General features: G+C 43.6%; 1 protein-coding gene across 4 annotated transcripts; it reads right to left on the bottom strand.

Annotated features, from left to right (window-relative positions):
• Positions 1-1,621: 1,621 nt before the first annotated feature.
• Positions 1,622-13,162, bottom strand: LOC103139573 (CUGBP Elav-like family member 4). Of its 4 annotated transcripts, none has more exons than XM_016672545.1 (8): positions 12,411-13,161; positions 11,583-11,735; positions 11,098-11,208; positions 9,237-9,302; positions 8,752-8,832; positions 7,391-7,534; positions 5,128-5,323; positions 1,622-3,218 (listed from the first exon to the last, which is right to left on the bottom strand). In XM_016672545.1, the coding sequence occupies exons 1-7, from the start codon at positions 12,526-12,528 to the stop codon at positions 5,196-5,198; spliced, it is 801 nt and encodes a 266-aa protein (XP_016528031.1). In that variant the 5' UTR covers positions 12,529-13,161; the 3' UTR covers positions 1,622-3,218; positions 5,128-5,195. The 4 variants fall into 4 exon arrangements, with proteins under 4 accessions (XP_016528031.1, XP_016528033.1, XP_016528034.1 ...); XM_016672547.1 differs by having other exon boundaries at positions 9,237-9,299; positions 12,411-13,157; XM_016672548.1 differs by lacking the exon at positions 11,098-11,208 and having other exon boundaries at positions 9,237-9,299; positions 12,411-13,162.
• Positions 13,163-14,347: the final 1,185 nt, after the last annotated feature.

Here is a 14,347-nt window from a genome sequence, read left to right as displayed (position 1 = left end):
TCGTCTTCATAACTTGGGAAATATCCGCAAAGAAAAAAAGAAATCTGCCCACTTAAATGTGCACATGCACATATTTACAAGAAAAGTAGTTAAAAAGTTTTAAACGTAAACTTTACGACTGGAGGTACAACCTAGAAGGCCGAACAGGTGCATCACATTAAATCAGAATATCGGTGAAAAATGTATTTCGTTTAATACTAATTCGTTTAAAAAAAATACACATACATTTGTAAACTTTAATTTTTTTGATGTTGGTGGATTTTGTTGTTAGTTTGCATTACTCTGTTTGTATTCTAATCCTGTTTTATTTCGTGTTTTAAATAATCATATGTCCAACAATGAAGTGGTCTGCAGTCTACCCCAGGATTTCACAGGCCATAGCGTAAATTTCAACATTTCAAAACATTTTTCTTGTCGTGTTAAGTTTCTGAAAAAATCTAATTTTGGGGTTTCAGTTGCTGTTGGACATAGTTAGCTAAATGGTCCCCTGAAATATAATTTTGTGTTCATGCAACCTGCCAGGTTGACTTTTTGAACCAAATATAAACTTTTCAAAGACATTATAATCTGTTGCGATGCACCTGCAACTTGCCAATATGCACAATGAGCAGCATGGCTAGGGAGGAAACGCATTAAAAACAAAAAAAGTCTCAAAAGTTTACTGTTGGACAATTGCAGCAGAGAGTGTGGGATCTTACGGGTCACGATGTCTCCGTAACAACCGTTTATTTTAAGGCTTTGTGTACGCATCTTTGCCAGGGCTTTCCGTCACTGTGTGCCGACGCGGTGCTTCTGTATTCATTTGGAAGGGGATAAGGCGATCTGACGTATCTTTAAAGTAAATGCTTCGTGTCACAAGCAGATTTTTGCTCACAAACTGCCAAATGTTACCACGTTCCCGACCAACATTACAATAACGTCATAGCTGTAAATACCGCTCGGTCACTTCCCTCATTCGGCCTCGTTTGCTCCAGCTTCGACAAGAGGAAAGAAGGTAGTTTACAGGAGCCCCGCACGCTGCTTTGACAGTTTACGTGCCGACAGGTCACCTAATGCCCACGTTTCATAGAGTGTGTCTCCTTTAAGCTCTGAATGCATGTTTTTTTGTGTCGTTTTCTTTCCAAAGACCGGTGGACCCAGCAGTGACGGGACGGTTTGCTCCGTTTGACGTGCGCTAAAGCTCTGCACATGGCTGAGAAATGATATGGATCCGCCTGGATTTTTTTTTTTTTTTGACATCATAATAGCGCAGTGGCTGCTTGCAGAAGTGTGTGTTCGGGTTTCTTTGTGTCTGTTTTTTTTTTTTTTTTTCTTCATTGTGGGAGCACAGTGCTGAATGGCAGATTCCGCAGGTGACAAGGCACACCTCGACGTGGTGACAGCCCATACGCTACATGCACTTTACTGAATGCAAAAAGAGAGCAAGGGTTGTGAGACGTATTCGTTTTGGTTCAAGTTTCAAAGAGAAGTTTGTGTATGCGTGTGTGCGTGTGTGTGTGTGAGCTCACATGATATGTTTTGGAATAGAGTCGAAGATAATTGTCCTTTTCCTCTAAAGAAAATCCTCTTTAGCCTGATTCCCTTAAAGCCTGCTACTGAGAGGTGGCTTTTTGCATTTTTCAGATAATATTTACAGAAGATACGTTTTCTCACACACGCTGATCTTTCTTCTTTTTCTTTTTTTTTTTTAGCAACATGTCGTGTGTCAGCATATAGGTTATCAGAGACAGGAATGCCTGCAGTGTTTGGGGAGCTGCCAGATGTGTGGTTCTCTTCCCAAGCAGAGCAATGCTTCAAACTCCTTCTAAACTCTACAAAAAATAAACAAACAAACAAAAACAAAACAAAAAAAACAAAACAGCTCAACGTAGTCAGTAGCCGCTCTATGTACAGTCGCACATATGTAAAACATGTGCATATAAATACATATATTTGTGATTAATATCTATTATCCATATATACCGTATATATATGAATACATTTGCTTGAATGCTCGTTATACATATATATATGTACTGCAAATATAAACAAGTTTGTATATTTCAAACGTTTCGGATGTTATTTTATCTGTGAGGTTAGGATGTCGATTTTAAAAAAGATAAGGCTGTGATATGGAGCAGCCCCTCCCATGCACTCGCCATCCCTCCCGAGACGAAAAAACGAAAAGGGGAACAAAAATAAACATTTTGCGTAATTGTAAACTAGCGAAGTGAGAGACCCCCCTTTTGGTCGTCTGAAATAGTTCTGCCTGTATTCAAAAAAAGCATATCAGCAATATATATATGTGTATATATACAGGTTTCTTGTATATATTCGAAATGTACACTTGCTTTAAGTGCAACTCTCCGGGCAGACGATGCTGACCGAAAGGAGATGCAGTGGTCCGAGTATATTAGCGCTACAAGTCCTCAGCGATAAAAACGTTTGGTCTTTTGGTCCCTAAAACAACTAAGGAATGACGGATAAGACTCCCTGGAATCCGTTGCTGTGGCTCTCCTCGGCAAACGGTGTTCCCTGGAAACGGACAGGCACTCCGAGCTGAAGGTGGCCATCCCAAAATCTGTGTCCCGAAAATGTCACATTCCCTACCTCGGCTCTCTTTCTCTCTCAATTTGCACCTGGTGGCTTGAAGTCTTAGAAATTGGCCTTCAAAAGTCAGCTGTCCAAAAAAAAAAAAAAGACCCCCCAACCCCGCCCCCCACCAAAAAAAAAAAACACCCCCGAAACCGTCCCTCTCAGAAGGATCCCCTACGGCAATCCACTGTTCAGGTTTTAAGAAGTTTGTTTTTCCTGTTGGACTTTTGGCGTCCATATCCCCTTGGAGAGTTTAGTGGAGTTGGTCATTATCAGTAGATTTTATGGAGGATCTTTTACTTCTTTTTTTTCCCCCCATCTCGGCGTTCAAGTAAAAGTGTCTGTGGTCCAGAAAAAGGTAGCTGTCATTCAAGCAGGTTTTTTTTTGTGTTGTTTTTCTTTTTTCTTTTTTAGGTGGAGGAGGTGTATATATGTGTGCAGGAGGAAAAGAAGTCCTGGTGCTAACCAGAAAACGCTCTCTCAGTTCAAAAGTTTTTAGTACATCCAAAGGGAAGTGTCCTGGACCGGGTCAATGCTCGCGCTCTCTTCTCTCTTTTTCTGAAGCAGACTTTGTGGTCCAGAAGCTGAGTTTGCGCTCAGCGGTGGGTAGCAAGTGGTCAACGTATTATTCAGCTCAACAAATCCTGCAAAACACAGAAGAAATGGGTTTGTCAACGACGACGTAGAAAATCTGCCACTCTTTTCACTAAAAAGTTGCCCTACAGATTTAAAACGACATAACAAAGCCTGTAATGCACACTGACAATTAGCTGGTCACCGTCAAGTTTGACCACCTCTGTAAAACCAGGAGTCGTGTCAGTCGGCTGGTCAGGAGGAAACCGGTGAGGTTTAGTGTAACGCCAAGGAGGAAAGACTCCAGCAATGACCCTCGAGGAGCATTTGTTACTGCCGATTACTCTGGAAAGAGCTTAAAGGCTGATTTTCAAACATCATTCTACGTTACAATAAGAAGGATCACGATTAGAAATATTTAAGACAGCTACCAATCTTACCAAGAGTCACCCCAAGTCACAACGTTCAACCTTGCACTGGTCGGAGAAATTGCGAAAAAAAACCCTAACTGTGCAACGTTCCTGCTAGCATGTTAAAAGTTAAACTCCACGACATCGGAGTCGGAAAAAGACTGAAGCGGTTGGTTAGTTTAGCAGAGCTGCCGCCAGAAAAAAAAGCTTCTTCTGTCGTAAAGAAAATGTTTCCTGGAACACATTTTGATTTTCAAAAGTTGCATCTGAGTGAAGGAACGCTTTCTGTCTTTTGGACAGATTAAGCGTTTCAGTGTCCAAGGCCGGAAATCAACATGAATTAAGTGCTTTGAGAAGACATTAGCAAAGCTGCAAACAATCAAAGGCCACGAAATACCAGTCTGTCACAGGTTGTGTTTACCGAGAGTTATTGTGGCTAAAAGTGGTTTTACAAGCCACTGAATCTTAAAGTGCGCTTCGTCTATTTCCCATGACTGTATATAATGGCAGACTATTTTAGCTGCACCTGTTTTTCTGAACCTTCTCGGACAACGACAAAGAAATACAGTGCAGGGAGAGTGAACTGGAGCATTTGGAGTCTGTAGAAAAAGAAATAAAATATTTAGATATGCAAAAAGAGTAGAAAAAAACGCCATAAAACTTGCGCCCCTGTGCTTGCTTTGTCAAACTCGTATGAGAATGCAATATTTTGCCAGTGATTTGCCCCAGGACACTGTGCGGTATGGTTCAGCTGGCTTGTGAGTGGGTGATAAGTTGCCCTTGAATGAAGTCATCAGCGGTGGATGAACGACGTGGCCTGAACCCTCCATCACACAGATGAAGGGGGGAGACAAAGAGGAACGGCACAATTACTCGCCTGAGGGGTAATAAATGCCTGCCCTCACCCCCTCGGAACCGTTTCCTTCTCAGCGCAACACGCCGAGCCGTTTACCAATTATCTTTTACCTACAGGGTAACATGCGGGGTCACTTACTGCAAAGATGTTCTGCAAACAGAGGAGGCAGCGTGTAAAGGAAATGCCTCTACAGCTTTGTTTGTGTTTGACTGACATTAAAATAAAAAAATAAATAAATAAATAAAAAAGACCCCATCTGTTTCCAAGATCAGACACCTTTTCCAGGGGGCATGGATCTTTGTATTACAGAAATAAAGAGAACGCTAAACCCACATTTTTACCGATTTTAAATTCATAGATTAGCGAAAAGACTTTACTTTTTTCTTTTTTTTTAAAAATGCTGTCCGCTTTCAAAACCAGTTTCTCACTCGTACTCCCTGCCAAGTCCTGGACGAGCCACATTAGCATAACCTTTACCAAATATATTCTTAAACTGTCTGCGCCGGAGTAAGACTTCACTAATCTTTACAAGCGTTTTACAGATGATCAAGCTGTTATTAGGTGCCTGCGAGTGTTTTATGACTTGCATAAAAGGTTATGGAAAACACATCAGGCGGCACCATAAATGGGCTCGCCATCGGGGCGTTTGCCAGTTTAATACTGCAGCGGCCGCGCACGCTTCGGTTCGGCTACTCGGCTCAAGTGACGCCTGACCTGTCTCTTCCTGTTGACGGCGGCTGCCCCGCCTGCCGCGGTGGCCGGCTGGGGCAGGGGAGAAGGGGCTAGTAGGGGCGGTTGGCGTCCTTTGGCCTCTTGAGCTGGACCTTCAGTCTCTTCATGCCAATCTGGAAGCCGTTCATGGACTGGATGGCAGCCTGGGCACTACCTGGGTTGTCGAAGCTCACAAATCCTGAGGGGAGAAGGAAGAGGAGGAGGACACAGCGTCGTCAGGTGAAGGTGCAGGAAGAGTTTGGGTTCATGAGGCAACACAGAGTAAGGGTTAGAAGCGGCTAAAGACGTGGCTTTTCACGAAGGAGTTGTGATCCTGAAAAAGAGACGCATCCTTGATTTTGGATGTTCATAGTGTGGCAAAGCATAAAACTGAAGGCAACAATGAAATTCTTTAAAAATCTTTTGCAGATGAAAAAAAAAAGCAACTATAACAGTGCAGTAAGATATTACATGAAGCCTCCAACCAAATAGCATAGAAAAAGTATGAGACAGCAACACAATCCTTCATCAGTTAGTCACCAATGTATGAAATACAATCATATAGGAAAAGTAAAAAATAAAGCAATGCATGCACAGTGCCTTGCAAAAGTGTTTACATCCCTTGAACGGTTTGGACTGATTTGCCCCTTTACACCGGCACAATAAATTGCACCCAATTAGTAAATAGAGTCCGTGTGTGTGTGTGTGTGTGTGTGTGTGTGGTTTAATCCCCGTTCTTAATCCAGCGTTTTCTGTGAAGGCTTTTCAGAAGTTTGTTAAGAGGACATAAGTGAGCAAATATCATCCTGTGATATTAAGGTTGTGGAGACGTTTAAATCAGGGTGAAATTATAACAGAAATTACTGAGTTTTGGACATCTGTTCAATCCATGGTCTGAAAATAACTGAAAAGAGTGTGGCACAAGTGTAAAACCTTAACAGAGAGGTTGGGTAGGGGGAGTAAGGGTCAGGGTTAGCAAAATGGTTTACGCTAACCCTGGAGGATCTGCAGAGATCAGAAATACCAGCTGTGTACTACAACGATCTGGTCTTAATGGAAAAGTAATAAGAAGAAAGCCATTGTTGGAAAAAAAAAAAAAAGTGTTAGAAGCCCCAATTAAAGTCTGAAATGTAATGATCAGGGGAAAAAAAAACCCCCAATGTTTTTCACCTACATACAAAACGCTGAGATGTTGAAATTAACACTGGATCACCCTGAACACATCATCCCCACTGCAACACGTGGACGTAGCGCGCCGCCACCTCCATGGGACGGGCGCTTGTTCTTTTTTTTTTTTAGCAGCAGGAACAGTGATGTTTGTCAGCGTTAATGGGAAGATGGATGGAGCACAACGCAGGGCAACACTGGAAGAAAAAGAGGCTCCAGAAGAAGTGAGATTGGGGCAGATACCGGATTTACTTTCCAAGCAGAGCAGCAGCCTGGAAAACGCAGCCGGCGCCACGGAGGGACGGCTAAGAGAACGTTAGCGTGCCAGGACGGCCTGGTCAAACCCCAACCCCAGACCCGACTGAGAATCTGTAACTAGACCTGAAGCAGCATGTTGGACGTGTAAGAGCTGAGCAATGCTGGAATAAAAAAAATAAATACAATTTTCTTTCTAACATGTATGCACAGCTTTGCACTGCTGTTGTACAATCCTCAGTAAAATACACTGACGAAATAAGGAAACGTGACAAAAGGTCAAGGGGTGCGAATACTTTTTACAGCACAGTGACAGTAGCTTCGCAACAGCTACCAATCAAACACACACAGACTCAACACGAAGGTTTCACAGAACGCTCCTTCCTCCAAGCACATTCATGTTGCGTCATATTAATGAGAGAGCTAATTTGCTAATTGGTTGCAGCTGATGGACTCAACATCAAACGCTCTCCATCACTCTGAGCTCATCGTTGTCAGCGGCGAAGCGACACAGCAGCAGTTCAGTCCGAGATCACATATTTGTAAGAAAAAAAAAAAAAAATGTCACAGGAATAAAGGAATTAAAAGTCATATGAATGCAGAAATGAAAACAAGTTGAGCTTCGGAGTAAAACGGCGTTAATAGGAATAAAGAGAGAAATCATTTTTGAATGCATGCATTTCTGCACGGCTGCAGCAAAGTGTTCTGCTTTAATTTAAAATGGAAAGGAGAGAAAAAAAAAATCGCCTCATGCATTCAGTGAAAATGAAAATAATAAAAATAAATAGAAAACAGTAATCAGTATATATAGAGATTTTTTTTTATTCTGTTCATTTTTACCCACCAAAGCATTTACTTTGGTTTGTCGCCCGATCCACAAACACTTTGGAGGAGATGACATTACCGAAAGGCAGGAACATCTGCATCAGCTCTCCATCCCCAAACTCCTGAGGGAGGTGGTAGATGAACAGGTTGCACCCCTCTGGTCCTGCATGGGAACAGTGAAAAGGAGACACACATGCACACACGCACACACACGCACGAAAATAGGGAAGAGACGGGAGAAGAGAAAGAGAGATGGAGGGTGAGAAAAAGGCAAAAGTTAAAAAAAAAAAAAAAAACTAACCATGAGAGAAGATTCAGTCAAAACAACTGGTACGCCTGGTAAAGGTTTGTCAAAACTCCTGTTTTTTTTTTTGTTTGTTTTTTTTTCAGTATAATCATGAAGAAAACCTCTAATTTTATATGTAATTTTGTTTAAATAGTAAAATATTTTCACAGATTCTCTTTTTTGCTTGTTTCTCACATTTTCAGGTCTGGGGAGAGAGATAGCCATGGAAGATGCTTGACTTACTGTCTAGTGAACTCTTCCTTTGATTGTTTTTCCCTTTAAAGCTTCGCAGTATTTCAAGAGTTCATAACACCAGGAACTTCAACATCTCGAAACAGAGTCACAGTCACACAGATTCTCCACGGTAACCGCTTTGAGATGCTTTCTGACTCGTTCGGCCTTTGTTTCACAGCGGTCCCACTTTCTGCAAATTACATTATGCAATGACCCGGTGTCGATTCTTCAACCAAGAGACTGTAAGAATATAACTTTCCTTTGAGAGTAACAGAGCCGTCTGACTGAAATTGTAGTAAACAGCTGCCTCTCCTCGTATTTTTGTATCTGGGTGTTTTCTGGTTAGTTGACAGTAATTTTAAACATGTTCACCCCTCTCTGTATTTTTAGTTTGTCCTTTACCAAATCACCACTAAAAGCCTAAAACCCACAGACTCCGTCACGACGGATTGGAGCGCTTTTTATCTTCTCCACTAGAGGGCAGTGATGCCCCAGACATGAGCCTGCTGCTCCTCGGGGTCATCAAGTTTATATGAGCAGGTTTACAGCAAAGTTGGAGATACTCCGTTTTTTTTTTTTTAAATCCTGTTACTTTGATTCAAAATTCACTTTTAAGGGCCTTTCATCTTTTCAAAATTATTTGTCATAAATTACGGAGAACAAAATTGGGGCATTTAGATTCGCCTCGGTTCATCTGATTTAAAATAGTACGTTGTGTAGAATAGCTGCCTGAACCACTCAGACACAGAGAAGAAAAACGCAGTAAAAGCTTGAAAGAAAAGCAACAGCAAAATTAAATTTTTGCAGTATTGTCTGTGTGCGTGTATAGGTGTGTGTGTGTGTGTGTGTGTGTGTGTTACCTTCTCGTTGCTGCTGTGGAATGATGGGTGGAGGATGGGGGAAGGCTTGGCTGATCTGACCGTATGCGGCGGGGTAGGCTGCTGAGACCCACACAAAGACACGCGCACACACACACACCCACACCCACACACACACACACGCCGCGCATCAGATAACAGTCATGAATACAGCGCACACTTGAATACATACAAACAATGTGATATATGCAGGAGCACAGCAAGCAATCGATCAGATAGCGTACACAATGGAGTCTGCGTGTTGCACAAACACCGCCGGGAGAGAATAAACTGATCCAGTTGGACCGAAAAGACAGGAGGGCTACATGATCAAAATACCTAATTTGAAAACAGGAGTGCTTATCTTTGCACTCCTTTAATTTTATTATTATTTATTTTAAAGGGTCTCGGATGCAAACTCGCAGCCACCCGTGCCACTCAAGACAGACACACGGATGAGCTGCGGAGGGACAGAGTGACGGACAGACCTGCGTACTGCTGGACTCCTGTGTAAGCCTGCTGGAGAGGGTCGGCCGCAGTGGGACTCTGAGCTGCTTCAGCGGGAAAAAGTGAGGAGGAGGAGGAGGAGGAGAGAGGTGAGACGGACGGAGAATGTAGATGGAAGAGAGGGCACGGAGGAAAAGATAACAAGGGGAGCGAAGGAGAAGGAGAACAGACAGGGAGGTTAGAGGCAGCTCGCTTTTCCTTCAGTGTGTCCAAAACTTTTCACTTCATGCTCCTGCTGAGGCATCTTCAAAGTAGCTCTAGTGTGCTATTCTTGAAAACAAGTACAACTTCGAGGGAGTAAAGAGACAAAAAAACACACCACCACCACCACCACACCACAGGAAACCCCCCCCCCAAAAAAACCCAAACAAAAACTCCGTCATGCAAATCCAGATCCTACAAAACGGTTTTCATTCCGCAGAGAGCTAAACGCACAGCAGCGGACGCATCTGTCGCCACGAGTTGGCGCCGTACATCCGGGGATGGTACCTGCGCGCGCGTTTTTCTACCCGTCTGGTCCACAGGCAGCGCATGCACACAGAGCACACACCACTGAGAGAGGACGCACACAGAGACACACACCGATAGACCCAACATCACTCGAAACAGCCGAGAAAATATCGAACACACTGTGAACCGACAGCAACACTGACACACAGTCACAGATGGCCTGGAGGAAAGAGGAGAGGTGAGGGCTAAAATAGAGCTCTATAAAAGTTACAGAGTGTGAAATCATATTGTAGCTTTCTTTTCCAACCTGGAAGGCGCTATTTTGCTCGGGGGGGGAGGGGAGGAGGGCGGGGGCAACAGGCAAAGGTTACTCTCAGGTCACGGTTTGCGAAAAGGGCGAGATCACACTCTTGCCTTTCTCGAGTGGACGTGTCTCACTGGAAGTTTCTGCTTGTTTAAACTTTGGAAACATCCGACTTTCAAAATGTCATTTAATTGCAAATTTTAGAGGATATTTTGTCATTCCCTGATACGGCGCCTGGCAGAAGTACACCTTGAAACTTTGCACATTTATATGGCCTTTTATTGCAATCTTTCATTTGATAGACCAACATAAAGTGGTGAATTGCTTTAAAGTGGAAAGAAAGGGATTTTTTTTTAAACATTTTGTACAAGTAAAAGTCTGGAAAAATGTGGTTCATAATTTGTGTCTGGCATGCTGGGTCAATACTTCGCAGATCCGCCAGGTTTGTCTCCAGGGAGACGGACGAAGAGTGAAACCTTTCTCAGTTGCTTCTTCAGCTCAGTCTGATTAGACAAAGTTTTATCTGTGAGCAGCAATTCAAGGATTTCTACACATTCAACAAGAGTTGCTAGAGATCTAGCGTGGCGGGTCACTAGCATGGTGACCTACGTAGACGCCATGCTAGTGATCCATTAGATTCTCTATAGTCATGTTAAAAGGTTTCTACGTTTCACAAACTGCCTTTGTTTTGCTCTCCTGAATTTTATTTATTTTTGTACTTTTGGTGGTGTGGGTCGGGAAGGGAAGTTGACATGTTGCTTATGTTTTGTTAATGTTCTACAAACTTTAAAAAGATTCAAACAAAGTATTTTTGTCATTCTTTCATAAAGGTCATATTTGTGGAGCGCTTATCTGAACGATGTCCTGCGAACACATTCTGCCGTCTGGGCTGTGAATCACTGCAGCTCCCCCAGAGCCTGCCGGTTCATCTTGTTCATCTTCAGAGATTACAATCCCTCCCAGTTTTCTCCAGAAATGTCACAACAGCCAAAAAAAAACCCCCACAAAATATTTAGGGTTCTGATCTTCCCGAGCGTTTTGAGCCTGGTGAGAGATGAGAGTGAGGGCGGGTGGGAGAGGAGCGCTACCTTCAGAGAGAGAGGAGAGGAAGCAGCCACCCTGAACCCCAAAACAACTCCGCGGAGCCACGCCCAAGCCGTTTTTCTCTGAGTCCTCCCTAAAAACCACCTCCTGCAACACTGCGGAGACAAGAGCGTGAAAGGGAAAAAGCAGATAGAGTTTTCTTCGTCCATCCCCTCAAAAAAAAAAAAAAAGCACGAGCCACGGCTCACCACACAATCTCACACTCGCACCGTCGGGACGGTGAAGAGGCGCTCACCTCCACGCCATTTATTTCCCCTTAACAACATGCTTTAGAGCTGGTAAGATATGCAATCTGGAGCCATGCTTCTAACTGGTCTGTGTCTATAAAGTTTTGCTATCTTGAAGCACAGCAAATAGAACGGAAAAAAAAAACAAAAAAACAAAAACAAAACAGTATTTAGGTGCTAATAAAGTTAGCTGCTGTTTCTGTGACTTCTTAATGGATGCTACGCAGACGATCAAACCTTACCCGGGTAATGGTGGATCCCGTTGGTGAAGACAGCCTCTGCCGGCGGCTGCCCGTTCGCCTGGGGCGGCGGCATGCCAGTAAAACCATTAACGCTAATGGGGGAGGGGATGCTGGTCACTGTGGGGGCGCTAATGCCCGGAGGAGTGCTGCCACCTGCAATAACAGAAACATTGACAAACATTGTTTTTTTGTTGTTGTTTTTTTTATCTCTTCCTGAAGACATGATGGGAAAGTTCGGTTTCGACCGGCTACCGAGTCACGAAAATGTCAGAGGGGCTGGTCCAGTGGACCGGTAAGACGCTAAATGTCAGGGCTGATTCCTTGGCCCCGTGTGACCCTCAGGGTTACACAACAGCCATTAGACCTGAGTCGCTGAGCTAATCCTGCAGAGCAGTGAAAAAAAAAAAAAAAGGTGTGGGCATCTTTCCAGCCGCAGATGGATTCTTGGAATTTGAACCATTTGCTTTAATGCATTCTGAGCCAATCGCAGTGGGTTTATTTTCACCTTCAGCGACGGCTCCAACGGTTAGTATTGACACCTCTGACAAGACTTAAAATAAACCGTTGTCATAGAGACTTGCTCGGTGCTAATAATGCTGCTATTCTTCGTGGAAGTTCTTTCTTTTCTTAATATTTTGTTTGCTTTTGAAGTGAATGTTCATCGGGAACGAACCGCTGATGACCAGTTTCACCTAATATATATATAAAAAAAAAGAAATAAAAAAAAGTCCCCTGAAATTCTTCTATTTTGTTAGAATTAAGAATGCTATACCTCCATGCTAGCTGTTCCCCCACAGACCTTTAACCCCTGACCTCCGGCACTGTTACCTGACGTGGGGGTCAGCGGTGCTCCGGGGAGGCCATTGATGGTGGCCATGTGCTGCATCTGGGCTGCTGCGAAGGCCGCCATAGGACTAAGGTAGCCCCCCTGTCCTACAGACGCCATCAACGCCGCCTGCTGCTGCACCTGCAGGCGGAGGATGAGGAGGAGGAGGAGGAGGAGGAAGGGGAAGAGATGGGATTAGAAAGCAGAGCAGAGAGTAATAAAAGGAATGCTGCTGTCTGTGAGGTCACTGAGATGAGAAAGACAGATAAAAGGAAGAAGTAGGGCTATAAAGTGAAATGAGGTACAGCGCAGAGACAAGAAAAAGAGGCTATTAGGTAGAAACCGGGTATTGATTCTTACAGAATATCTATTCCCCAAACCGAGCTTCTGTTTTTTAAGACTAACGCGAAAATCTGACATGACCTCCATTTCCTCTTTGGACATTATTTGGTATTTATGGAGCCTTTCGGAGCTGCATACGCAGCCCTTGAACTTTTGCCACGTTCTGCCACGTTCAAAACCTCATATTCGACGTGTTTTATTGGCGTTACAGAGACTTTCACCGAAGGGCGATTCATCGTGAAGCGGAGGGAAAGCGACACGCGGCCAGCAAAATTCTTTACGAGTTGAAATGCCGAAAGCTTTCCTCCTCAGCCTCTTTACTCTGACGCCACAAAATAAAACGGAGCACGACCTAAATAGCAATGAAATAGGTCTCTCCACAGATCTGAACTTTATAGAGGAGCGGCAAGAAGGAAAGCCACAAGAAATCCTGTTCACAGTTTGCCACAGAGCTCACTGGTCATTACTGTCATTACAGTAGGAAGTTGGTCAGAGATGCTAAATACAGTCAAAAGAAAACCTGTTAGAGGCTGAAGAAGACTTGAGGTTGTTGTGGAGATTTACTTTCCAGCAGGACAACAACAACAACCCCAAGCTTACAACTAGAGCTACAGTGAAGCTGGTTAGATCAAAATGCATTCCCAGTCAAACTCCAGACCTGAATCTAACTGAGAATTCAAGTTCAGATGCTGGACCGGATGGATCTGGTAGAAATATCCTTCGTTGCAGCTGTGTTTGCAACGAAAGGCGGCTCTACAAAAATATCGACTCAGGGAGGTGGAAATAAAACATCTCCGAACTTCTAGTTTCGATTCCTTAATTCTTTTTGTGTAATTGTTATTTTCCTCAGTATGGGATCTGAAATCCAAATAGCGTACATTACGGTTGCAGTATGTAACCTCTAAAAATATAAATTTTTTGTTGCTAATTTGTTGAAACTGTCACTATGTTGTGAAGTGACAGTATGCTATGGTAAACAGATAATCTGTGAAAAAAGCAAACACCTCTGCCTTCTCCCAGCGCCAACTAGAAACAACCAATCAGCATGTGGAGGAGGGCTATTCCTGTCAATCATGCTTATGTATGCGCTGCTGACCCCCCATCGCTTCTGCAGCTTCTTCAAGACAGCAGAGCAAAGTCTAGTTAGCACCAATGACAGATGAACAGTTTTCTTTTAACCTTAAGTTATTAGTACGTTTAGCAGCATGTACAAGAGGCAAGAGGATGATTGACAGCACTAACACACTCTGGTTGATTGCTTTTGTGTGGAAGCGGTGCATCTCTTCAGACAGCAGTAGTAGCAGAGGGAGGAAGNATAAAGGTCATATTTGTGGAGCGCTTATCTGAACGATGTCCTGCGAACACATTCTGCCGTCTGGGCTGTGAATCACTGCAGCTCCCCCAGAGCCTACCGGTTCATCTTGTTCATCTTCAGAGATTACAATCCCTCCCAGTTTTCTCCAGAAATGTCACAACAGCCAAAAAAAACAAAAAAACAAAAAACCACAAAATATTTAGGGTTCTGATCTTCCCGACCGTTTTGAGCCTGGTGAGAGATGAGAGTGAGGGCGGGTGGGAGAGGAGCGCTACCTTCAGA

The sequence above is a fragment of the Poecilia formosa genome, unplaced genomic scaffold, assembly GCF_000485575.1.
Source record: "Poecilia formosa unplaced genomic scaffold, Poecilia_formosa-5.1.2 Scaffold62, whole genome shotgun sequence".
NCBI classification, from domain to species: domain Eukaryota; kingdom Metazoa; phylum Chordata; class Actinopteri; order Cyprinodontiformes; family Poeciliidae; genus Poecilia; species Poecilia formosa.
Note: the sequence above shows the minus strand (reverse complement) of the source record. Positions and strands in the feature narration are given on the sequence as shown.

Bases quoted from the DNA above. Each gene is read 5' to 3' on its own strand.
- LOC103139573 (XM_016672545.1), bottom strand. From the start codon at position 12,528: ATGGCGTCTGTAGGACAGGGGGGCTACCTTAGTCCTATGGCGGCCTTC. The intron at 11,209-11,582 runs GTAAGGTTTGAT...TTGTCTCCGCAG, and splicing joins CGGGATCCACCATTACCCGG to TGTTGCAGGAGGTGGTTTTT. The intron at 9,303-11,097 runs GTAGCGCTCCTC...TTCCCGCTGAAG, and splicing joins CCTCTCCTCTCTCTCTGAAG to CAGCTCAGAGTCCCACTGCG.